The sequence below is a fragment of the Danio aesculapii genome, chromosome 17 (genome assembly GCF_903798145.1).
Source record: "Danio aesculapii chromosome 17, fDanAes4.1, whole genome shotgun sequence".
In the NCBI taxonomy this organism is placed as follows: domain Eukaryota; kingdom Metazoa; phylum Chordata; class Actinopteri; order Cypriniformes; family Danionidae; genus Danio; species Danio aesculapii.
Genome location: NC_079451.1, coordinates 20,886,441 through 20,912,921, shown reverse-complemented (window position 1 = coordinate 20,912,921; position 26,481 = coordinate 20,886,441). Strand labels below are relative to the sequence as shown.

The 26,481-nt window shown below is 37.9% G+C and overlaps 3 protein-coding genes across 3 annotated transcripts; 2 read left to right on the top strand and 1 right to left on the bottom strand.

The window, feature by feature from the left end:
• The first annotated feature begins 105 nt into the window (after positions 1-105).
• Positions 106-5,707, top strand: adprs (ADP-ribosylserine hydrolase). Its single transcript, XM_056477106.1, has 6 exons — positions 106-593; positions 2,579-2,675; positions 2,749-2,956; positions 4,340-4,527; positions 5,042-5,142; positions 5,218-5,707. The coding sequence occupies exons 1-6, from the start codon at positions 416-418 to the stop codon at positions 5,556-5,558; spliced, it is 1,113 nt and encodes a 370-aa protein (XP_056333081.1). The 5' UTR covers positions 106-415; the 3' UTR covers positions 5,559-5,707.
• A 4,180-nt stretch (positions 5,708-9,887) lies between these two features.
• On the top strand, positions 9,888-11,356 carry cinp (cyclin dependent kinase 2 interacting protein). Its single transcript, XM_056476682.1, has 4 exons — positions 9,888-10,300; positions 10,389-10,521; positions 10,605-10,734; positions 11,046-11,356. The coding sequence occupies exons 1-4, from the start codon at positions 10,137-10,139 to the stop codon at positions 11,246-11,248; spliced, it is 630 nt and encodes a 209-aa protein (XP_056332657.1). The 5' UTR covers positions 9,888-10,136; the 3' UTR covers positions 11,249-11,356.
• Positions 11,357-11,397: 41 nt separating this feature from the next.
• Positions 11,398-26,270, bottom strand: znf839 (zinc finger protein 839). Its single transcript, XM_056476681.1, has 7 exons — positions 25,197-26,270; positions 20,816-21,712; positions 20,547-20,729; positions 16,769-16,861; positions 16,494-16,640; positions 16,281-16,415; positions 11,398-12,974 (listed from the first exon to the last, which is right to left on the bottom strand). Exons 1-7 carry the CDS (start codon positions 26,022-26,024, stop codon positions 12,306-12,308), a joined length of 2,952 nt encoding a protein of 983 aa, XP_056332656.1. The 5' UTR covers positions 26,025-26,270; the 3' UTR covers positions 11,398-12,305.
• Between the last annotated feature and the right edge of the window lie 211 nt (positions 26,271-26,481).

Sequence of the window (26,481 nt, the reverse complement as noted above, 5' to 3'; positions counted from 1 at the left end):
AATATATATGATTTAAATAATATCAGAAATTTACATTCGTCGAATCAGCAGGCATGAAAACGTAGAATATCATTAAATAACCGCGCCATTGCTGTTTGCAAGGCTCCGCTACTCTGTAATTAAATATGACACGAATTCATTAATAACGATACTATAACATAAACAATCGCGTCTGTGAAGTTCGTTACAGCGGTTTTATTGGTAAGTGAGAGCGTTTTATAAGGCCGCATTAATCGTGATGCGGTTCTATTTGAGGTTGTGCGGTAAGTCGCGGGTCACACAATGACAGCAGTCCTCAAGCACAACAAACCGCAGATGTCACAGTATTATTATTATTTTCAGTAGATTCGCAGCGTCTCGTCTGAAGCGCTTTCTGTAGTGCAACTTGTGTTTGTATTCGAGTCCGGTTGTAGTGATGTCAGCGGCGGCGCGTGTCGCAGCGCCGGTGATGATGCTGTCGCGGTTCCGCGGCGCGCTGGTCGGCTCGGTACTCGGCGACTGTATCGGAGGAGAGTTTGAAGGCGCTGTAGATGTGCCTCTGGATCGAGTCCTGCAGCATCTCTGCGCTCTGGAGGACGACACACGGGGCGACGGTAAGCCAAGCAATCTCCTATCTGAGAGCGAGCATAATGAACATTACCTGACGCTTGATGTTCAATCTCTGACTGTCAGTATCTGAAGGCCAAGACTTTATTAACCCGTGGTCTATTCTAACTTTAGGGCTCACACCTGTGGTACTTCGCGGTCAAATCAGACGATATTACAGCAAGTTCATCGATAACTGCATGTACTGCCAAATAAATAAATAATGGCTTCCCTGGCAGTTTTGATCTCTAGTACAAATCTCAACATATACTTGAATTAAGATACAGTTGAGATGGAAAACAGGAAAGAAATAAAATTGTAAATATTCTGTGGAATTGAACAAATCTAGATAGATATAGACATATACATACATTTTATTTAGTGACCATATAAGAGTATTCATTTATTTTTTATTTATTTGTTTGTTTGTTTATTTAACAAGGACAATACACTTGACATTGTTATAGAATTTCTTGCTAGTAGTCAAACTATTTCGTATCTGTAACACGAGGCGATTTGATCATAACTTGGTGTTATAACAGCTATTGTTACATTATTTATTAATATGTGGAACTTTTTGGACCCTCAGACGCTATGGACATTTAAAATGTAAAACAGGAAATAGGCCAGGACCATTGTTATTGTTTACATCACTCAAAATGGTCTATACAAAGACATGTTGAGTACAAAGGGCATATAGCATGAAGCTAATTTGCAGCCCTCGTCCCTGGTTAGGCTCTACATAAAAAGGGGAAAAAAATAAACAAATAAAAACAACTCAACAAACATGTACAGTATATACTGAGCCACAAACATAAAATGTCATTCAATCTGCATACCGAAGAGAAATGTAAACCTGACCAACCTGAAAGAATAATACTTAATGTTCACATTGCTGTAAAGACTTCAACCAGAGAGTTCTGATTGTAGTTTTAAATCAACAGGCATGGCATACCATAGATGTGAACCTTTCACTGAAATGAATGACTGACCCATGGTGGTTCTGCATCTGCGGATTCAATTCCCACTTACTGCCCCTCTAGTCTGCCCCATCACTGCTGAATTTATCTGTCAACTCACAGACTACCTCAGGGGCGAGACTATGTATACACCTAAACGTGGTTTTTAAAAAAGGAAAACTTTCAAAAACTATAAAAGCTTATCAAGTTATGTTTTTAAAGAATTTGACAATGATGCCATTTTATTGGTTACGTTTCTTTGTAAAGTGATCTATTGTGTTTCCTTCAAATGACTGACTACATTTGACTTGGTCTCTAAAAATCTTACATTTAACTTTATAAAACCTGCAGAAACCCGTAAGACGATAAGCATTATTTTATCATAAATGTACTAGTTTGTTTCAACAATATATTTTCTTTAATTGCATTTATATTTTAATGAAATGGGTAAATCATAGCATATTTTGATACTTTGACTTGGTGATATGCTAAACATGGCACATTTATCAGTCTCTGCAGGATTTTGCAGGGACAATATGACATTATTTGCTTCAATTGTTCTGTTTTGCTGTCAAAATAACAATTATTTATTTATTTACTGATCTCAAGAACTACAAAATACTCATAAAATGTTGGAGCGACTGAATTATATATATCATGAGCTTTTTAGTGCCATACAATATAACACAAATCTTTGAAAAATGTCAAAATGAATCCTGTAAATATTGTAAATATTAATTGAATGTATGAAAGGAATATTGGTGTCTTCTATAATAACAATAATAAGCTTATTTGTCCAACTGTACCTTAAAAATTTATTGTGTATTTCCCTTTAGTTTCATACAGTTGGTCATTTCTGGCAGGAAAGTCCAGAGGTGTGATGGAGATTATTTCTGTTTGCAGAAACTGGCTGCATTCTTATGAACTTTTTGAGCAGGCTGTCAAATCTAGGATGAAAGCACGCTATCCGAGATCGTCACAATTTCACAATCGTACCATCTTTGTTCATTTTGATCTAATTTACACATTTTCAGGAATTCTTCAGTACAGCGATGACACCGCCATGATGCGATGCGTTGCAGACTCGCTCCTCACCAGGATGACATTCGATGAACGAGACATGGCTCAAAGGTACAGTGCTTTTAGAGACAGAGTCCTCATGAACTGGTATTCCATTTTCACTGATCACATTGTTTGATTTCAGATTTGCAAAGGAGTATAGTCACTCTCCAGGGCGAGGTTACGGCTCAGGGGTCGTTCAGGTTCTGAGGAAGCTTGCGTCGCCTCATCTGAAGGATGTCTTCCAGCCTGCACAGGCTCAGTTTGGCGGCCGCGGATCTTTCGGGAATGGAGGAGCCATGAGAGCAGTGCCCTTCGCTCTGGCCTTCAGACATCGCACTGATGTCCGCAAGGTCAAAAAGATTTTAATAGTTCATCCTAAAATGAACATCTGTTGTTTATTTGCTCAGTCTCAGGTCGATGTAGGTGGCTTCTTTTCTTATGGTAAAACATTTTTAAAGGATTTTTAATGGAAATCGCGGTCTGTGGTGCCAGTCAGCGACTGAAGCCAAAGAGATACGATTGGCCAGTGCTAGAAACTGAACATCATTTATTACATTATTATGCTTAATCCACAATCTAGACAAGCGATCTGAAGTGTGTTTATGTTAACAAACAGAACAAATGTTGACAGGTTAATGCTGTGAAACTGTTAAAATGTTCATTCTGATTCACCAATGACCTCGATTTTAGCAAAAAACCTTCATTAATAGTCTGCTAACAATGTTTACTTCATCTTAGGCTGAGCAAATGAATGTCAATGTTCACCCAAAACTGAAAATGATTACAGTCTATTACATACTATTAATATAACAGTCATTGTTGCTCACCCTTTAATTATTTGAGTTTCTTTCTTCTGTTGAACATAAATTAAAAAAAAATTAATTTTGGTTGATGGCACCCATTGACTTCCATAGTAATTTTTTTCCTATTATGGAAGTGGATGCATGCCAACCACCGGCATTCTTCAAAATATTTCTTTTGTGTTCAGTATATTTTTAATTAATAACAACATAATGAACCAAAAATTTGCAAGCATTACAGCTACTGAAAAAAAGTGTGAAATCAAGCAGCTTTGTCATAATTACAGAAGACATATGAGCAATATCACACGAACAGAAGTGCGTTATGGCTGTATATTGGCACTGGTGAGAGGCGTGTGTTAATGTCCCACCAGTGATGACATACAGCCATATTGCACTGCTAGGAGTGTGTTGCGTTTATACAACAGTTCGACGGCATAATCGTGTATATAAGTACCAAAAAGTAACTTTTTTATACAAAGGGTTACACAAGGAGTGGCCAACGCAAAATACATACATTACTGATATGGGAGTCCTATCTCACACTCAACAAAATACAATTACTATGGTATAAATACAGCACTGCAGCATACAAAAGAGAGTGATCGACTAAAAAAAAGTCACTTACCAGTTTTACAATGATTTGATCAGCTGTAGTTTGAACTTACGCTGATTGGATCTCCTCTAAGGGCTTATTATGCGGTCTCAGTCAACCATCTTGTGGATAGACAACGTCAGCTGTTTTTGTTCTGCTCAGGCTAATGGATGCAGACACAATGGATCTTAGAAATTATACATATTTAAAATAGGCACTGTCCTTATAAATAAACTGCATAGTTGCAATCCAGAGTTTGAGAACCGCTGGTTTAAATTGGACATGCTAATTTGCACTGTTTCAGACTAACATTCTGTCCTTCCATTTGTCTTTGGCAGTACTCACGGTTTGGCGCTATGCTAACACACTCATGCTCTTTGGGCTACAATGGGGCAGCGCTGCAGGCCCTTGCTGTCCATCTGTCGCTCCAGGGTGCTTTGGCTCTGCCTAAAGATTTCATCGACAAACTGATCTCAGAAATGGAAGAGCTGGAAAAAGATGAAACAGCCAAGCATGATGCTAAAGCGTAAGTGAGCGTCTGTGTGTATCTTAAAGGGCTAGTTCACTCAAAAAGATAGGTGATAAATCACTTTCTCCAGTGGAACGTAGAAGATATTTTGAAGAATGTTTAAACTCCTTTTCTCTCATTTGTAATTAAATAAAATGGAAATAACAGATGAATAATCTAATTCATTCATTTTCCTTCGGCTTAGTCCCTTATTTATCAGGAGTCACCACAGCGGAATGAACCGCCAAATATTCCAGCATGTGTTTTATACAGCGGATGCCCTTCCAGCACTAGGAAAGATGAATAATCATAAAATGAATTTACACAAAATGTATAAAGTTGTTACTTAACAGGAAAATTAAATAAATAAAACAAAAAAACCATTAATAATTAACAAAATAATAAACAAAATTAACAAAACATTAATAATAAATATTCTATAATATTATTAATCATAAATATTCTTCTAAATATTGGAACTAATTTCAGGTGAACTGCCCCTTTAATTGCGAGCTGCTGCTTCCCTCCACAGGCTAAATTTATCAGAGTTCCCATATTGCTCACGTTTACACAGAGTGAAGGAACTCATGGACAAAACCAGCGTGAGCATCGAGGAGGTCATATCTGAACTGGGTCAGTATGGATTAAAAACCTCCATAATGGCAATCACCAGTGTTTTTCTTGTATTTGACTTATTCTTTTCATTAGGGAACGGCATTGCTGCATTACAGTCTGTGCCCACTGCCATCTTCTGTGTGCTGTATTGTTTGGAGCCCCAGGACGGCCTGCCGGAGCGATTCGGAGGACTGGAGAGGACGATAGCCTACAGCTTGGCTCTGGGTGGCGACACCGACACCATCGCTTGCATGGCAGGGGCGATCGCAGGGGCACATTACGGCATCGACTCCATTCCCCTGAGCTGGCAGGTCAGCTGTGAAGGGGTGGACGAGGCTGATGATTTAGCAAGGCGTCTGTATGATCTCTACTGCCTTCCACAGCACAATGAGGACAGGGGGAACAATCAGCCGCACACCACAAAAACTGACTGAGCCGCTACAGTGCCACATGCATTAGAAAAACTTTACCTGGCACATCGTGTCCAAATCACCATCATCTGTGTTTATAACATTGTGAATCTTCTCGTGCAAAACTGTTTACAATAAAAAGAACAGAACGGTACCCTTTCATTGGTAAATTATATCCGTTTGGTTCTTTCTTTTGCATTTTTAAAGCAGGATTTTAAATGATTTACGGTGGAATTCGTCATTTCTCCGGTGATGAGAAAAGATTTTTGATTTATTGCCTTGTTTTCAAAAATAAATCTATAGTGACAAAAATAACTATAGTAACAAAAAGTAACAATAAATAGTTATAGTGATAAAAATACATCAAAAAGTATACATTTTCAACCTCGGGAAGAGTAATAAAACGGGTGACAAAAATAAGAATCATCAGAAAATGTCCTGTTAAATAGATTTTTCTGAGAAAGAATAATGGCTAATACATTATACCATGATTTACAGAAGAAACACTGAAAAAATCATTCATTTTAATAATAGTTTTTGTATCAAAAGGTGAATTTACATGAGAATATTTTGGTGACATTAGAACAGTGTTTCCCAACCCTGTTCCTGGAGGCACACCAACAGTACATATTTTGGATGTCTCCATTATCTGACCCATTCATTTCAGGTTTTGGACTCTCTTCTGATGTTATGATAAGATGACTCAGGTGTGTTTGATTGGGGAGAGGTTGAAAATGTGGACTGTTGGTGTGCCTTCAGGAACAGGGTTGGGAAACACTGCATTTGAAGACTGTTCAGGGGTCACAGTTCTGTCCCATTTAGGGCTACACTTTAGGGCTAAAGTGAGAATCACATTTTTTTTGGCTTAAAATCAAGCTCACGATTCTGTAGATGTAAAATAAAGGTTAAAATGAGTAGGTTATTACCGTTATTCTCAAACATGTGGTAAAACAACAATATTGGGCCTGTGCAGGTTTACTGTTGCTAAATTTTGCATAGACTTTGAACGGTGGACTTGAATAGACTTAAACTTTGTCCTGGTTGTTAATTCACAGTAAAGTGATGACATCAGAATACAACTAATCATAATTTTAAAGTTGAATTATTATGTTTGAGACATGTTCTTGTCAATTGTCACTGACAACATTATCAGACCATGTTATTCCACTGGTATGGATGAAACATTTGTCATTATCAGATTCCCTTTTGCGTTACATTCAACATTATATAGGCTAGAGGAGTTATATTGACCCTGTTAACATTTATTTTCATGAACAACACTTGGTGTTCGCTATGAAAAAACCCCATATGAAATGCTTGTAATCATAACTCTAAATTGCGATATGGTCATTTAAATGATGTGCGCAATTTCAGTTTCACTTTTCACTGGCGAGTGCGCTCATGTCATGGCTGCCGTCACTTTGAGTTCAGTTTGCAACAAACTGAACGTTATTCACAGCCTATGCAGGTTCTGTTCACTAAAGTAGACATGATTCAATGTGCATCAGCTCATGTGTGATTTCGTGAACATCATGACAGAACATTTTGGGGTAAATTCTACCTTATAATTACAGTGTGTGAAACTTTCAACACCATTTGGAGGCGTCCATGTTCCTGAGCATGTATATAAAACAATGTGAAGACCTGTGCGACTGCCTACACTTCTCTTCTGACCTTATAATTATAATTTATCTATATAATTGACTGAACGATTAAAAAACTGAATTAGGATTGTGTGTAGGGTCGAATCGAGATCGCATATATGAGATTGCTCATATATTTTACATGAATATATCAGTTTCACGACAAAAGTTCTGGAGTAGAGTGTGGTGTGAGTGTGCAATCTGTCTTTGTCACGAGTATGGTGCTGGCGAGTATGTTACTTTAAAGTGGCTTATGGTTTTTACAGTTCTTCATGGCATTTTATTGCGTGGTGCATTAAAGTTATGTCATATAAGTCTTATTTACCATCCCAACCATCGTGGATGACTCATGAAGATGATCCCAGCCATCGAGGACTTCCAAGACAACACATACACTTAATAAACACTCCATCAAACGAGTACACATAGACATCACTGTGTCTGAATATAATAACTTAATTTAATTCTAACTTGAACTAAATCTGATTGTAAAGCAATAATGTGCACATTTTGTGAAGCTGCTTTGGAACAATACTGATTGTAAAAAGTGCTATACAAACTTGAATCAAACTAGTTGAATGTGCAGAGAGCCCCCATCCTCAAGTCCCCAAACTTGCTGTCTTATCCCAGGCCCATAGCCGGGGGTTCAGGTGGTTCGAAAGACCCACTCCTCACTGACAAAGGTCCAGAATTTGTCCCACATGAGCTCATTTGTCTTATTTTGACTGCTATGCCATCATAAATAGTGAAAATAACCCACTGAAAAAGGCTTTAAAACTAAACGGAATCCTCTGTTGGCTGTCGCTTCAGTGTGAGCTAATCCGTTTTGGCCAATGCTAACAATTATTTTTCATGAGTTCAACATCCAATTGTGCAAGAAAACATACAATCTGACATACAGTTGAAGTCAGAATTATTAGCCCTTGAATTATTAGCCCCCCTGTTTTTTCCCCAATTTCTGATTTATTTTCTCTTTGCCATGATGACAGTAAATAATATTTGACTAGATATTTTTAAGACGCTTCTATACAGCTTTACGTGACATTTAAAGGCTTAACTAGGTTAATTAGGTTAACTAGGCAGGTTAGGGTAATTAGGCAAGTTATTGTATAATGATATTCTGTTCTGTAGACTATTGAAAATAAATGTTGCTTAAAGGGGCTAATAATTTTGATCTTAAAATGGTTCATAAAAAAATTGAAAGCTGCTTTTATTCTAGCTGAAATAAAACAAATAAGACTTTCTCCAGAAGACAAATTATTATCACACATACTGTGAAAATGTCCTTGCTCTGTTAAACATCATTTGGAAAATATTTTTAAAAAAGAAAAGAAAAATCAAAGGGGGCTAATAATTCTGACTTTAACTGTAAGTGAAGTCATCCTTCACTGCTGTATTGTTTTTAAATAGAGAAAAGAGAAAGAAACTGCAAGTAACTTTATTCTAAATCTTGGACTTTATTCTTGAAACAAGAAAATGAGCAATAAAAAGCTGTGAAGCACAAAAAGCAACCCATATTACAATGAACTTGAATACAGTTTTAGATATTGATGTTATCCATAAATTTTCAAATGTACTTTTTTACAAGAGAGGCTAGAAAAATCGTGAAGCTCTACATTAATATTATTATTATTATTATTATTAATAATATGTTTGGCCATTAAAATGGCCAAATTCTGACTAATTCTATGTGCTGGCCAGTTTGTTATTAGCCTATTAAATGACAATAGGCCAGTTTTTAATTTAAAACTTTAACAGATTCTTGTTTTTCTGATGATGATGTTTGATGTAATAAATTAGTATTTTAAAAATAAATATTATTTTCACATTTCTTTATTCTAAATCTTTAGGAAATATTTTTGGAACATTAAAAAATAAGCTGATAAGCTAATTCAGCTAAAATTTGTGCTTAAAATGCCACTTAAGCCCCATTTTTTATTTAATTATGAATTAATAACTATGATTTAAATGCTGCATTTTATTACTGCAAAAAGGTTTACTTTTGGAGAAAAAAGAACCACTCCTTTCCCCAGGCTGGCTATGGGTCTGTATCCATACACAATGACTTGACATTCCTTATAGTAGGTTCATCGAAAACAAACATTTATTTTTGAGAGATGAACTAAATATTGAGCAAGAGACTAGCTTTTGCAGGTAATCCGTGCAGTTTTGAGTTGTTTTGAGAAATACACTTAATTCAACAAATGTACCAAATTAGGAGACGAAGAAAAACTAATAAATACAGTTTCTTGATTAACAAATGTTTTAGTTTTGAAAAAGGGACTGAGCATATAAGAGTAGACAGCGAGAAGGCTTGTTGAATTACAGTGACTTTAATCAGGAAGATGCAGTCTTATTCTTGAATATCAGTGCTTCTGTGTGACAAAGTGCCTTTTAATTACATTAAAAAAAAGTAGCAAACCAAAACTTCACGCACTCACTTGCCTTCGACGTAGTCCCTGAAATTTCACGGGTCGCCACAGCAGAATAAACCGCCAATAACTCTGGCGTATATTGCTTTTTTTTTACATTCGGCGGATGTAAAAAATATTATTAATTATTATAATCACAAATCCATGAGAGCAACATGTGGTCGTAAAGCTGCAGCCTCTTCAGTTCTCGCACTTACAGCCAGTCATGTAATGAGCTATCTGGGCCAGCAGGTGGCGGTAACAGGCTGTGAAAATGCCATAGCATGACACGGCAGAAGCAGAGCAAGAGTGGAAAAGAAACACGCGAGTCTTTGGGATGTTGATCGTTGTGTGGACTAACCAAAATACTGTGATTTGCGATGGAGTTTAATAATAGACAATTATGTAGCCTGTTGTGTATACGAATTTTGCAACTTGTTAATTATAATTTATAAGAATGTAACAAGTTGTACTATAAGAAAAAGCACAGCAAGCTCATTCAGCTGCTTTTCCGCATTTCATATATTAATAATAATCGTAAATGAGAAATGTCGCAGTCCACGACCCCCCAAAAGGGCAATTTGACAGGAAGTGGCAGGAAATTAAAGGACGACGCCGCAGACTGGCATAATCTCATCCTGAAATGGGAGAGATTAAACGACGAGGGATCCACGACTGCGACTAAAATAGTTAACCTGGGACTGAATAAGAAGTAAGTTCATTTACTTTAATGTACAAAATGAGAGTTTATACTGCATAAATAGCATATTTACCTCGTTTTCTCCGTGATCTGTCTGTAGGTCACACGCCGAGTCTGAAGTTGTGATGGAAGGAGGCAGTTTGTCCTCTGGAGATCTTGCAGAAAACCTGACGAAGAGCAACCAGGAGCTCGAGGAGGAATGTGGGAAGTTGAAAGATGTCGTGGATAAAATGGTAACTTCTGGAGAAAGAGCATTATATCTGTACATTACACGATGAAATACATTAATAAAATACTTTGAATCGTCCCACCAAAGGCAAACATAGTGTCAAAGATGGAGAAGATGGTCCAGGCTGAGCGCGGGATCTGTGAGCTGGAAGCCTTTCAGTTTGGAGAGAAAGGAAGACCAGAACCACTCTTTCACTCATGGTCCACTAAACAGTTTGGTAAGACAGACTCATAGTCATAATATCACTTGTCAATCATATGTAAATTAGTCTGTGTACATAAGGTCAATTAAAGATTGATTGATTTAGGAGTGTGGTCTGTTCTGCCCTGCAAATGTGACACTTTAACATATTAAATCATTAATTTTTCCCAAAACTGGTGTGAAATGCATTACAATATGTAATATTAAAATGCATTTTAAAATATCACTATCCTTTACTGTAAGGTAATATAAGTGTATGTGAATCAAGCACTTTTCCCCCCATATGTCCTGTGTCATTGACCTGTTTCTTCATCCTCTTCATGGCAGCTGAAGTATCTTCCCAGCTCTTTGACTCATACAAGCAGGAGTTGGCGTTGAAAAAGACTGTATTACAGGAATTAGCCCACACGGCTAATGCTGATCTGTCAATGGTCTACCTGTCATCTTGGCTTTATCAGCCCTACATTGATGACAGTGGAAAACTGCTCCTAGAGAGCCTGTTATTGGAAACCGGTCACAGACCTTTGTGATTTAGTATATGTGTGCAAATTAAAGGCATATAGTGGTGTACATGTATCTTGGATTTAATCTGTATATCCTCCTTTCTCCAAAAAATAAAATGCTGTTTTTCTACTGTATTTAACCTTTGAGCAGTCTTTACCATACAAACTCCATGAACTCACTCACAAAAGATTTAATGTCATCTTTGAACATGTCCCTTTGTATTAAAAATGTTGAGATGTTTCAAAAACACAGTAAATCAGGAATTATATAAAAAGTAATAAAATAGTGCATCAACTTTCCAAATGAATCCTGCACTAGACAAAACTACTGCATAACAGAAACAACGAAACATCTGAGGCTGCGCTCGGAGATTACAAGCATCCCTGTTTGTTTTACAAATCTAGATCGTTTTTCTCACTGGAGTGGCTTATCAAAAGCTCAACTATATATAAGAAATCTCAAAATACCTTGTTTTTGGGCCAGATCGACCACATTCAGCTTTAGGCTGAGGGGGTACTATTCAAACACGTGTCCAAATGTGTTTGAATAAGTAAAGTATAGCATGGGGGTACCGATTTAAACTGTATTATGACTACAGCCTGGGGCTTTAACATAAAGGAACAGTTATTTACAGATTTCACTGAAGGTCAACTAAGTTGACACAGTTTCACAAAAATCTCACCACAGCTTGACTGAACCTCGTTGAGTCCGTAACTTAGTTTTGGCAGATTTTTCTTCCTCCCGTTTCCACATGTCATGAAACATTCAGCTTTCAAAATAAAAAGCGCTCGGTTTCTTCCACAGTTTAGTGTGTTGTCACATAAGTAAATATCACTTTCCATCAACACCCAGTCATGGACTCTGAAACCAATAGTTAAGATATGCCAACATAAGCGAACACAGTCTAAAATTTGAAATGAACAAAGACTTTAGCATAAACAGAAAACACTAATATATAATAATACTGTTTTTATACAAATTTACAAAGAATGCAATAAAAGTTCATTGAAAAAAAACACCATAACACAGACAGAACGTATGTATGGTGTCAATAATGGACAAAAACAGCAAGTGAAGGTGTGGCTAAGTCTTCCTCTCAGTTTCAATGCCCAGTAGGGCGTGAACCGTCTCTAAAGGAACTCCTTCGGGGGCCTCGATGTGCATCATAGTGCCATCGGGACCGTTGACTATGACGATGCCTTTAGCGGCCAGCTCCTCTGCGCTCTGCATGACGAGCCCCTCAGCTGTCTGGATGATGACTGGAGTTTCCTGCTGCACCACCTGACCGGCCTCAGGATCTTCTACAGCTTCTGCCTGGTCATCTTCAAGCTCTTGCGGTGTTGGTTCTTGAGTTAAGTTTTTATGCTCAGTGTCTGTGCTCAGAGCCTGCTCCAGCTCTTTCACCTGATCGGCAATATCGACGGTGGTGCTGCTGTTCAGAACCTTTGAGATCTCGGGATCTTCAGTGGGTTTTGTAATATCTGAATCCGCAGAAGGCACTTCCGTCTCCATGGGCTCTTCTTCCGTCCTTGTTGGAGTAGTGTTTTCAGCGCTCTGTGCTTCATCTGCGGCAGTCAGATCTACAGACGTCAGGTTCTCCAGTCTGGTCAACACCACATGAGGCCTTAGCAGCACTGAGTCGTCAACAGACTCGTCCTTCTGGATGCCGTTCTGATTGATCTGATAGCCGTTGGTTTCTTCAGAAGGGTTTTCTATTTTAAACCTTTTTGCAGGAGGCAGCATTTTGGCATTCTGTCAAGAACAGGAAGGGAAAACATGATTAGCATACGCAGGGAACCACGAGTGCATACTGGAAACTTTTTATACGTTTTGCCTGTTAGTTTACACAACAATGACTGTTCACATGGACATCAGTAATCTAATTATTTGCTTTAATCTGAATAAGACAATAATATGATTAAAGTGTTTACATGAGTTGCTTTTTAAATGTTCCTTTCATGATCCCGTTTAACATGTTATAGCACATAGATCCATTAGCATTGTTGCGTCACCACCCTATCCAACATTTTCTCCAGAGTTTTCAGGTGTTTTATTTTTAATTGTTCAACTTTAACTGCAGTTCAGCACTTTCACTATCATTCATCAACATTCCATTCATGCCCCTGTGACAAACTGAGGTATTGGATGCACATATGACATAAGGTTTGGTGGAGTGTTGTTTTAATGGAATTTGATACAAGAAAAAAAATCTGCCTTTTACAATGTGTGTTTCTGCAGTCCTTTACTGACTCGGCAGGTGCAGTGAATAGTGTCAAACAGCCATGTGTATGAAATATCCTGTCGCAAAATGTGGCAACAAGTCCTACATGATAGTAATGGTTTGATTAAGGCGTTTAGATGTCTTCAATGTCTGCACTTCAATAATGTGCCTAAAATCTCCACATATTAATCCGATTTCTGTTTAGTTTATCACTTTAGTGGGATTAAAATAATAAAAATAAATAAATAAATAGGGCAATGGCGCAGAAGGTAGAGCTGTCGCCTCACAGCAAGGTCGCTGGTTCAAGCCTCGGCCGGGTCAGTTGGCGTTTCTGTGTGGAGTTTGCATGTTCTCCCTCCGTTTGCGTAGGTTTCCTCCGGGTGCTCCAGTTTCCCCCCCACAGTCCAAAGACATGCGGTACAGGTGAATTGGCTAGGCTAAATTGTCCATAGTGTAAGTATGGGGGCAAATGAGTGTGTATTGGTTTCCCAGTGATGGGTTGTGGCCGGAAGAGCGTCAGCTGCGTAAAACATATGCTGGATAAGTTGGCGGTTCAATCCGCTGTGGCGACCCCAGATTAATAAAGGGACTAAGCCGAAAAGAAAATTAATGAATGAATGAAATAAATAGCTGTTTACATAGACTCTTAATCCGAGTACTGTCTTAATCCTATTAAAATTGGAGTATTGGTGTCTATGTAAACGTACCCATTGTCATTTTGGGGATTGAAAATGCACACGTTTACCAAATGGATTTCAAAGTGGTAGAGTTTAAAATGCTGCCATTAGCTATGTTTCCATCCAAAACTGTGAATCAACTTTATGCGCATAACTGAAATATCGCACAAAAGATGTGCGAATAAAACAGCTTTTCCATCCAATGAGAACAAAATCATCACTTCCTGATTAACAGGCACCCAATATCAACAGTAAAAACAGAACTTGCTGTGGTAGGAGAAGCTGCGTCAATCTTTTCTTCATTTTATAAATGAATTAGATCTCAGAAGACAAATGCTGACACGCAGTAAACACGCGGTGGCGTTTGAAGGCATGAGACGCGGAGCACAGACACTCTTGATTCTGGAGGTCATTAATAATATAATAACACTAATACTAAAAATAGTGAAGGCATTTTAAAATGACCAAAACAACATTTCAGATGTTTTACAGTGCGCTCAGCCTGCTGGTTTGTCCATTCACAAACATTTTGATCATCACATGATCTCTAATAACAAAATCTTATGACTTTTTTTAATGCACATACTGGAATTTCTTTGGTAAAAGTGTTTCCATCACAGTTTATGCTCATCTTTTCTTTTCAAATAAAACAGTTTACACTACTCAGTTATGCGCGTGTTTTTTTTATGCGCATTTTCAAAATTTACGCACATCTTGGCATAAATAGATTGTGCATAAAATAGGTGGATGGAAACGTAGCTATTGTCGTGTCCATGTAAAACAAGAGTCTTTGAAAGCAATTACATCATGCACATGCATTGTACGGATTTAGAGAGCTGCAGATAAAAGATAAGTGCTAACACAACAACAGAGTACATGGCAAGTTTTTAACACTTCATCAGAAAAGTGTGGATTTACTTCATATTTCAACCAAACCAGAGACGCATCTTGCACACATGATAAATTATACATAGAGACGAGCACAGAGACACCAATGGCACGTTATTACTTCTCTACAGGTACTGTTTACTAACAGGACGCCAGCTCTTAATACTGGCCTGGCACAAGTAATACAGTGAATTTGGCTGTTTTAACAAATGTGTAAACATGGAACATTTTGAAAATGATGTTGTGTAGACGTGAAACTATTTCAAAATGGAGGAAAAAACTATAGAAAAAGCACACAAATGTATTCCCGTAGCTTGATAATATTCCAGTTGGTTGGGACTGTTTGCATCTATGGAGGATGAGGGAGCTCTCAGACTTCACCTAAAATATTTTCATTTGTAATCTGAAGATTAGCAGTGTTTTCAGGGGTTTGAAATGACTGAGTAATTATTAACATTATTTTCATTTTTGGGTGAACTAACAATAACTTTGAAGCAGTTAGATAAAAAAAATGCTGACAGATTCAACATAAGCCAAAAATGCTCTAGACAGGGTCCACTAGTGCCAACAGAAATAAACACTCTGTGTGGGTCTAGGTAAATAAAAGGTTGCAGGGCGAAAAACAGTAAATTAAAATGTAAACATGTATTAAAGGAGAACTTTGACTGTGTTCAAGAAGCTGTTTTAAATAAAGTTCAAATATAATGTTGTAGTTTAATCATCAAACATTCATAACCTCCTAAGACTTCAGTGTCCACATACGTTGACAACACATTTTAGCTCTTAAGTGGCTATTTAATACTTTGAATGTTTTATATTTTGTTACAGACATACAGTGTCATCCTGCAACCGTTTTGCAGCACATAAAATGTCCTAAACACTTTTTAACTGCCCAAAATGGGAAAAAAAAAATGTTTTTACTCTCTGATTGTCAAAGCAAGTTAAAAAAAATCCCTGTTAAATATGCATAAAAAAAAAAAAATAAAAAAAATCAGGAAAAAGTGTTTTATGTAAATTCGGACCAAGTCCACATATATGGACAGGATTTTTCTCTAAAAGTACATCAAATCAAAAGATGATACTTTAGGATAATACTGATCAAAACTGACATTTATAATTAAAAAAATCATGCTAAATGTGTTACTCTTAATGACCAACAACTAAAGAAATTCAATTCAATTAAATTAAAAGTCAATTAAATGACACTTAGCCCTAGCAATATGTCCTCTGTGCAATCCTGCTTAAAGTATTTCAGTTTTTGACAGAAGGTACCTCAATACTCCGTAGACTTTTGGTGGCCTGATTTGCTCGTGGCTCTAACTGATTTGTCTTTTGACTTTGTTGTCCTTCAGAAGAAGTCAGGAGTTTCAGTGCGTTGGGATCTGTTATACCCAGAGATTGTAAAACCTGGAACGAAAGGAAATTTGTTTGGTACTAAAGTTTGATCACAAAGCTGCAATGACTAAATGTCTAGCGATGACTTACTCCCATGTTGTTGACCTCTATAGCTGGCCGAGAGGCTGGTGAAGTGTGCAAATATTCCAGCGCCATATTCTTCACCTGACTGTGAAGTTCCTCAAACTCATGGTACACACTTGGGAACTGTTGCTTTGACGGGTAGCCCTTCTCCACCTACAGGCACAAGAACAACGCAAGCTTGCATGAAATGTAATAACATGATAGTTTACTTGTTGTTCCAAGAGTCAAAAATGAATACAACTAGACAAAGAAAAAAGTCACCCTAGGTGTAAAATCAATACCTTCATCAGCACAAACTCCCAGACAGTCATGTCCCGGGCCAGACGCGGAAGAACAATCTCCATGAGATCTTCATCATCGTACTGCTTAATAAACTGGAGGAGGAGGAAAAATATTTAGTGTTTGCAGTTAGTATGTATTGAATGGCACTAGTGAGATTGTTTAACTTCATTTGCTCAAACAGTAAGAAATGTTCTTTAGGCAAATAAGTTTAATGTTTTAATGGCAGACTGGACTAAAGTATTGTATTATAATACATTCATTGTAAACACATTATAACACATTATAATTATACACATTATTGCTTAAAAGAGAGTTCCTATAAGAAAATCTAAACCTAATATAAACCTGCAAATTATTTAGGGATGGATGATGCCAATTATTTTCTTTTCGATCCGATACCAAGTATTTCAAGACAACAATTGTTGATATCGATACTTCAATGAAAATCTTATAGTGATTTCATGTTTTTTAAATCACCTTCAGTATTATTTTGAAATAGACATAATTCTTTTTTACATTTATTAAAATTACAGAACATTATTAATTGAACAAAAACACCATATAACAAAAAATAAAACATTGCACAAACCTTGTTTAAATTAAAGAAAACCTTGTTTGTATTTATTAAATATATACAGTTGCAATCAGAATTATTATCCCCCGTAAATTTCCGTCTGTTGAGAGCTGATTTTTTTCCAACACATTTCTAAACATAATAGTTTTAATAACTCATTTCTAATTACTGATATATTTGATCTTTGCCATGATGACAGTAAATAATATTTGACTACATATTTTTCAAGACCCTTCTATACAGCTTAAAGTGACATTTAAAGGCTTAACTAGGTTAATTAGGTTAACTAGGCAGGTTAAGGGTAATTAGGCAAGTTATTGTATAATGATGGTTTGTTCTAGACCAGGCATGGGCAAACTCAATCCTCGAGGGCCGGTGTCCCTGCAGAGTTTTGCTCCAACACCAATCAAACACACCTGAACACCCTAATTAGTGTCTTCAAGATCACTAGAAAGCTACAAGCAGGTGTGTTTGATTAGGGTTGGTGCAAAACTATGCAGGGACACCAGCCCTCCAGGATCGAGTTTGCCCATCCCTGTTCTAGACTATCGAAAAAATATAGCTTAAAGGGGCTAATAATTTTAACCTTAAAATGTTTTCAAAAATAAAAACTGCTTTTATTATAGATGAAATAAAACAAATAAGACTTTCAATTAAGCCCATTTTCTAAGATATTTAGCAAATAATCAATTTTAAGTGAAATAAATGTTTCAGTGTTTGTAAATGTTTTGTGTACATTAGAGATCTGAGTTACATTATTTCTTAATGAAAGGATAAAATATGAATTTATGAACAAATTCTTTTTTATTTTCTCAATGATGGAATTTTGACCCGATTTGATTCATCTTAAGGAGTAAATCACAGGCTAATTTGAATTTTTAAATGAACAAACCCTTTGAGTAGAGTCTTGTGCTTTTGACTTGTTTGTCCAATCTTCATTTAGTTGCTTTAAATCAGGATTTTAAAGTTGTGATTCCCTCACAGCAGGTTGCTTTGGTTCTTGGCATATAGTGTTATAAGACTTTAAAAAATGTCCATATATGGAATAAATCAACAGTAAAATAATTTCCAGACCCAGCACTTCTTAAAAAGTGGGCAAACATTCGTCATCCAAACATTCTGAACACTGTTTTACAACAGCAAGCTAATTGCCATAAAAATTCAAGTAATAGTTACATTATGCTGAACACAAACAAGACAACCCACAGAGATTTGGCATCATAATAAAAAGCCTTTAAATGTGCATACTGCAAAACTGAATACATTATTTATTTTTAATATGCAAATAGTATAAAACACCAGCACGCACATGTACAATACTGTGGAAAAGTCTTAGGCCACTATTAGTGTTTTAACCAAAAAAAGGTCAGTTATTTCAATATTGTTTGTAGAATGTCAGTTTGAAATATATATATTTATATTTCCAAACATTACTTTTGCCATTAATTTTACTTTTACAGTGAGAATATTTTCTGCACGAGTCTGAAAACAGCCAGTGTTGATCTGATCATCATCCAGTCTGTCTGAACAAATCTAGAAGGACTATGGCAACCATCTCTAAGATGCTTCAAAAAACCTACCTGCAAAGCTACAATATAGTTCAAAGTGTTAGGCGCTTGTGTAAAAATGCTGTAAAATGAGGATGCTTTCAAAACTAATGCATAAATACATTTTATTGATCATTTAACTAAATCAAATTAACATTTGGTATGACCAGACTTAAAACACTTGGTGCACTTGACCATAGTTGAGGTTTTTTTGAAGCATCTTGGAGATGTTGCCAAAGGATTGAGTTTGTCTCAGTTTGTTCTGTTTCTTCATGTCATTTCAGACAGACTAGATGAGGATCAGATCTCTGTGTGGCTGTTGTCAGACTCCTTTTTTTGGTGAAAATATTAATGGCTCAAGACCTTTGTATAGTGCTGTACAGGGCTTCACATTAACTTTTTTGATCAACAGCCAACATTACTAGCCACTCACCATTTTCACTAGCCACAATTTTGTTGTTGGGGAAAATATATTTTATATGCATAAAATTAATTTCTGGCATGCTAAAATGACTTGATTTAGATTTGTGCTATTTCCATGAGCATGAGCAAATGGATTGTGGTTTTATAGTGTTGCATTGCAATTAGATTTTATTTCACATGACTTTTCAGAACTCAACACTAAGGATTGTCCAAATATTTCTCTGGCCACACTAGGGTTGCACGATTTACTGGTGCTCCGGTAGCACCGCAATACTATGGCTCTAAAATACTTGCGGTGCCTCTGTAGTTTGTACATGGTAGTATCATCATTAACGGTTCTAATATTTAACGCTGCATGTGGAACAGAACAGTCACAGTATATATAAACAAAACAGAATATCTGTACAAATAAGTACATATAGCTTCTCAATAATTAGGGAATTATGAATTAAATGTAAATATTATAAAATATAAGATTGTATTTGTGACAATTTGCTTTATTTCATAGATTTGAGTTATGAATTAATACAGTATTGCGATACTACTTGGTATCATGATACTTCATCTGGTATTGTATCTTGGCCTAAATTTATGGTATTATGACAACCCTAGGTCACACCAAAAATAATGTAAAAAATTAAATAAATAAATAAATAATTCTTAGCCCAAAATGACTAAGCAAAAGAAAGCAGGTGAAAAACATACAGTGTCCTCGATCACATGAAAGGTTAAAGCGAAAGCAACCTGCTGCTTACAAAAAGAGTTTTTTAAAAATCTGGAGCTCTTAAAAGCAGCAGGACTGTGAGTGCACGAGCGTCACTCAGAGAACTGATCACACTAGTTACGTTTCAGGCACAGATGCTTCGTGCAAGGACCCTTTGAAACTTTTAAACACTCGCGCGGATCACATCACCGGAAATCAGCCTTGACACTGAAGCCCTCGTCAGTGCGTCAGGATCGCCTGTGTCTTACCGTGCGTGTGATCATCTTATCATTAGGTATTCACAGGCTCTTATTTTACTCACGCGAACACAATTATTATTGTCATCCCTCACGCTGGCTCCTCATTGGGCAATCCTTATTGTTGAACTCTTCTTTTTAAGAAAACTACCATTTAAAATTAATATAATGGGAGCGACTGTCTAACCCGCCACAGCTGAAATTGACCCGCATTTGGCAGGTTGCCGGGTGTTAATGTTAAGCCCTGGTACTGTATTTGAATCTGAATCTTACTTCTTTTAGTCGGTTTCTCTGTCTTTGTGCTTGCTGCTCCAAGGTCATTCCTCTGGGGAACTTGGGTGGCCGTCCAGGTCGCCCTCTTTTAGGTGGCCGTCCAGGCCTCCTAGGACAACCAGGCCGTCCGGGTCCCCTGGGCCGCCCTGGTCTCCTGGGTTCTACCTTCCCAAATTCTTGAACCTGAAATTTCATTCAATACGATCGTTTGGCAACTGTTAGCTACCCTCAATGTTCCAACAGCTAAAAGACAAAACAAATCAAATTACCTTTTGAGTACTGACTGTTTTTACATGAATAATATCTGTTTCTTCAGTTTCTGAAGGTTGTTCATCTCTGGTTTTAGAAAGGTCTTCAGCTTGAACCGGCGTTGGGTTCTTGTCATGTGTGGGATATAGCTTATAGTGTCTGCTCAAACCAGCAACTCCAATGTACGATTTCTCACAGGTATCACATTTAAAGGCTTTGTCACGGAGGTTAAGTGTAACATCCGAGGTCTTCCTCTTGCGGTCTTCTCCCTCCTCATCCTCCACACTTATCTCAGAGTAGTCGTCTGAATCCGACTGGTGGCTCTCAGCTAAGTCCTCATTTTTAATAAACTTATAATCCTTCACCTTGTGCTTTGGTGGTCTGGACACCCGACCGGAGCGTGTCTGGATTTTTAGAGGCTTCTTTTGGCGATTCTTAACTTTCTGGACATTCTCTGCAACAGGCGGAGTTGAAGTTTTTGTTTGTACGGTAACGACTTTGGTAGGCATTGTTATCTTGGCTGGAGGAGGAGGAGACAAAACTTTCGGAGATGGGACAAGAATCTTTGGGGTAGGAACAACTTGAGGTTTTGCTGGTGGACTTTTGACTGTGGCCGGTGGTGGGACATGTACCTTACTAATGGGGACAGAAATGGTGCTAACGACTGGAGCTGGTTTCTGAAGTAGAAGCTGAATAGGAGGATCACTTGGGTTTTGTAAGAAATATTGCTGCTGGCCAGGCACCGGCGTGATGTGGATGATTTGCGGGCTGCTTAACGTTCCTACAGTTGAAACTTTCACCAGTGGCTGACTGGTTGACAGATTCTGTGGCTGTAAAATAGTTATTGGAGTTGTCTGCCGTTGTTTATTTTCTTGCTTCAGAGGGGCCTGCACTTGAATTTGTATGGGCTCGGGTGCCTGTATAATTCAAGGTGTGAAAAACAACATTAGCATTAGCTAACGGCTAAATAATTCACTTGTGGATTAAAATGGTTCATGCATCCAGAGAATATTTGAATGATTGCATGCAGAATAGTAAACAAAATAAAGAAGCGATACTTTGATATATCACTACCCTAAGAAATAAGATAGCTTCTCAAACAAAACATTTAGTGACCATACTTTCTGCCCAAATTGCATAATTGCTAAGAGCAATAATTCAAATCATAAACTAAAATAGAATCTCATTTCAGTCTAATAAGTGTTCAAACTTTTGATCAATTATGTTATAGAATTCACACAAGAAGAGAGAAAGGCTAGGAAAGTATGGATAAAACAGGTTCAAAAGGACGCATGTACGTTAAGGCTGATTTATACTTCTGCATCGCATACTTCGCAAGGTTGCATAGTGCTCATCGTGCCTGACACTGAAGCTGATGCACACCTCTCAAATAAATGTAACTACACGTCTCAACGACAGGTAGCGCAAGCTCTGTGATTGGTCAGCTTGGAAGCTATGACCAGTGTGGGTGGGACCGCGCAAACACGTTGGAGTGTTTACATTTGTCGAGTGCCGTGAAGGAGCTCCAGATGAAAACTTTTGTTTTGTGTTTACCTTAAGATTAATGTTGTTGCATGTCCGACCGGTTCCTGCCTCCCCCGAGTTTGAGCTACTTGTACAATAAGGTAGCATTAAGAAAAAACTAAATACCCGCAAAAAAACACGACACAGAGGAACATTTAAACCTACTGCCAGCTAGTGTTTCGGAAGTGTTATTGCAGAGCAACAAAAACAGCACGCAGAAGTATAAATGCGCGGAGGGCAGGTGTCGTGGGTAGCATCAACACAGAAGTATAAATCAGCCTTTAGCATGCAAGTAATACTTTAGGTCGGGTTGCCCAAACTCGGTCCTGGAGAGCTGGTGAGCTGGTGTCCTGCATAGTTTAGATTCAACCCCAATCAGATACACTAGAGCTAAACTCTGACACCGGCACTCCAGGACCGAGTTTGTGCACCCTTGCTTTAGGTAATATGCGCAGATGCACATGAGATGATACTTGTGAAGGAAAAAAGTATGTACAGTTGGAAATATGTTCAGAAGGAATATTGTAGATGGAAATTAACAGAAAGACATATGGAGAGACGTAGCTCCTGAGTAATTCAGTAGCTCCTGGACAACTATAGTTTAGACTTTCAACATTGCATTTCTTGCACACACATTGCATTATCGATCCTGAAACGATATATTGTGCAGCCCTAATATAAATACAGACAGGAAGTAGTTAAGGAAGCACAGAAGGGCATTGAGAAAATGAAGAAGTATAACTGGGAAAAAGTAGAGAGAGAAGGATGTTCAGCGGGATATACTTGTGGAAAAAGGGAAATATCTACAGAGGGGAAAATGAAAGAAAGGGAAGTATGTGGGAAAAATAACTGAACAGATGAAAGAAGAAAAGGAAATCACTATGGGCGTGAAAACATTATGGACAGATCACAGCAAAACAGATAATACACAAACAGATGTATATACTAAAGGAAATCTGTGCAGAAGAAAGAAAGCAACAAACAGAAAGAACAACAAAAGAAAACACTTGTGGTGTGGTGTTTACAATGGTACATGAGTTGCACAATTGGTGTACAGAATAAGAATGAATAGGATGTGTGCAGAATTAAAAAAAAAAAAAGGAAGTACATAAGTAGATAATTTTGGAAATGGAGAAGTATTGAAGGCTTTAAGTATGTGCAAAATAGATGAAAATACTTATGAAATGAAGAATGAACAGATGACATGAAGGAAATCTGTGCAAAAAAAGCATGAAGTGAAAGAGGTTCCATACATGTGGAGGAATAGATGTACAAAACTTGCACATGTTTGCAAAAATATACAATGCATGTGCAGAATAAAAACCAGTACTGGGGAATATGGGAATTGTGGAAGGAAAAATAGTATGTGCAGAAGAAAGAATAGAAAAAAGAGGGAATGGACAGAAAGAAATAGGTCTTGAAGAAAGAATGTGCAAAATACAAAAGGCAATACACAAAACTGAGTGTACTGGAAGGAAGCACAGAATGAAGAACATAAAGAAGGAACTGCACACAGAAGAATGAAGTAGGTGGACAAATGGAAGGAAACAAATGGAAACTGAAAGAAACAAATGGGAGAAAAGGAAATGCAAAAACAAGTACGGATGGAAGCATGTGCAACATCAAGGAGATCTGTGCAGAAGAAAGGAATCATAAACAGAAGGAAAGGAAAATAAAGGAAATACTTCTGGAAGGAGGAAAGGAAAAGAGGTATGTACTGCATACACAAAAGTATGGAAGGGTAAAATAGTATCCACCGATACCAATAATGCACCAATAACAGGATGGGAATCTGCAAAAGAAAGTATTCTGAATGGACAGAAAAGTGTACAGATGGGAAAACGTATGGGAGAAAGTGTAGAATAAAATAATGTAATGAGGGAAATACAAAAAGCTGTAGCAGTAGTAGTACAGAAGGAAATGTAGGTATGTAGGTAAAGGAGGTATGGAAAGAATTGTGTGTGGAAGAATGCGAAAACATGCAAAAGGAAGTGCATGAGTAATGATGAAAAATTCAATAAGAAAAATGAGAAAACAATAGAAATACAGGTAGACTGTGTCTGGAAGAATGAATGTGCAGAATTCAAAAGGCAATACACAAAACTGAGTGTGACTGGTAGGAAGCACAAAATGAAGAACGCAAAGGAAATGCACACAGAAGAAAAAAGTGGACAATTGGAAGAAAACAGAAGGAAACAAATGGAGAAAAGGAAATGTAGAAACAGGTATGGAAGGATGCATGTGCAACATCCAGGAGATCTGTGCAGAAGAATTAAACCATAAAGGGAAGCAAGTACTAAAGGAAATACTTCTGGAAGGAGGAAAGGAAAAGTGGTATGTGCTGCATACACGGAAGAATGAAAGGAAAAATAGTATACTTGGAAATTAAGGGAACACTTTTAAAAGGCAATCCACCAATAATAGGATGGGAGTCTGCAAGAGAAAGTATTTTAAATGGACAGAAAAGTGTACAGAAGGGAAAACTTACTGGGGAAAGTGTATATCAATGAAGAACAAACACAAGTACAATAAGTAGTAGTACAGAAAGTAAGCAAGCAGAATAGAATAAGAACAAAAGACAAAAAACAGGAGGTATGGAAAGAATTGTGTGTGGAAGATAGAGAATCCATGCAAAAGGAAGAACAAAGGGGTGAGGAATGGTGAAGACTTCATTAAGAAAAATGAGAAAATGGAAATACATGTAGAAAACTAACAAAGCGAACTAGGTAAATCAAGATAGGTACGCAGATGAAAAGAAGCTTCTTATATTTTCTGAGAAACTGTCAAGTCACAGTCTGCTGAAGTCAAATAACGAAGTCAAATAACTGAATATTGCTGAAATACAATCTCACAGACTCGTGAAAGACCCTGTGGTACCTTCTGGGTGGTCGTGTGGGCTCCGTTCTGCGACTGCTGCAGCGCGACCTGTTTGGCGACGCTCTGCAGCTGCTGCGACGCGTTCTGCACGATCCCGACCGGCTGCGACTGAATCGTCGTCGCCAACTGCAAATTACTGGAGTCTAGCGCGATGTAGGAGGTGGGCTGGGCCGGGACGGCAGCTCTCTGCAGGATCTTCGGGGTCGGCGAATGGGTCACAACCGGCTCGGCATGGGCGATCATCTGTGCTTTACTCACTATAACCTGCTGCACGTCCACGATCGGGGAGGTGGAGGTTTTAACAGCGCTGTCAGTCCCCGCCACATGGACCAACTGCTGTTTGGCCAGTTGCTCGATTAACTGCTGCTGCTCCTCTGCAGATAATCCCGAACTTTCCACGAAGCTGCCGTCAGGCTGCACGTAAATGATGGTGGTCGTAGGTGCGAGCGCGTTTAAGACTTCCCCGCTGACAGTGGAGCATTCAGCGGTCATACCGGCCTCTGCGGTGGCCTGAACAAAAGACGTGATAATGCTCGGGTCGGTAATCACCTCACCACTCACGATCTGCCCGATCACCTCCTGAGTAACGTTCCCCTCTACAACTTGGACATCCACTGCAGACTCAGTGTGCATCAACTCGACCAGGCCTTGATCAACGCCCCCTTCCGCGGCGGACAGCGTTTTGCTGGCGTCCTCTTGAATATTTCCCCTTTCGGTCGCGGGTTGTGTAGTTTCGGGTTGCGGTAAAGATCCGCTCGCGCCGGGGTTGTCCATTTTCGCCACTGCAGATTTGGACGCGGAATTATTATCGTCTTCATTGTCCGCCATTTTGTTTACGGGAGCAAAACTTGCTAGCTGACGTAGAAATCCTCACAGCAGAGCGAACGGGAGCCGTGTGCTTGCAGACAAAAATATTGAAAATATGAGCAACGTGTGAGGGATTGATTTAAAGGCCGGTCCAAAACATTTCAAATGAGCGAAACGGTTATAATCCAGAGACGCTCGCAAATGTAACGGTAGCAATGCAATTGGTGTTCCCGTCCATGCCACCGATGACGCGAGCACAGAGGATGGGTAACAACAAATTACGTCATTTCCGTTTTTAGCGCGCCGTTCTGCCCGTTTTCTTTTTAATAGTCGTGTTTTCCTTTTTCTCATTCATTTTAAATAATTAATAATAACTATAGTATTTATATATTATTACATAATGTAGCGTTTTATTAAACTCGACAGGCTCCTAGAATGTAATATGTTGGAATTACATTGTGATATAAATGTTCTTTTT

Excerpts from the sequence above, each read along its gene's own strand:
- adprs (XM_056477106.1), top strand. The coding sequence starts at position 416 with ATGTCAGCGGCGGCGCGTGTCGCAGCGCCGGTGATGATGCTGTCGCGG. Across the intron at positions 594-2,578 it reads GGACGACACACGGGGCGACG|GAATTCTTCAGTACAGCGAT; the intron begins GTAAGCCAAGCA and ends ACACATTTTCAG. Across the intron at positions 4,528-5,041 it reads GCCAAGCATGATGCTAAAGC|GCTAAATTTATCAGAGTTCC; the intron begins GTAAGTGAGCGT and ends TTCCCTCCACAG.
- cinp (XM_056476682.1), top strand. The coding sequence starts at position 10,137 with ATGTCGCAGTCCACGACCCCCCAAAAGGGCAATTTGACAGGAAGTGGC. Across the intron at positions 10,301-10,388 it reads AACCTGGGACTGAATAAGAA|GTCACACGCCGAGTCTGAAG; the intron begins GTAAGTTCATTT and ends ATCTGTCTGTAG. Across the intron at positions 10,522-10,604 it reads AAGATGTCGTGGATAAAATG|GCAAACATAGTGTCAAAGAT; the intron begins GTAACTTCTGGA and ends GTCCCACCAAAG.
- znf839 (XM_056476681.1), bottom strand. The coding sequence starts at position 26,024 with ATGGCGGACAATGAAGACGATAATAATTCCGCGTCCAAATCTGCAGTG. Across the intron at positions 16,641-16,768 it reads GGGAGTTTGTGCTGATGAAG|GTGGAGAAGGGCTACCCGTC; the intron begins GTATTGATTTTA and ends TTGTGCCTGTAG. Across the intron at positions 12,975-16,280 it reads AAAGTCTACGGAGTATTGAG|AATGCCAAAATGCTGCCTCC; the intron begins GTACCTTCTGTC and ends TGTTCTTGACAG.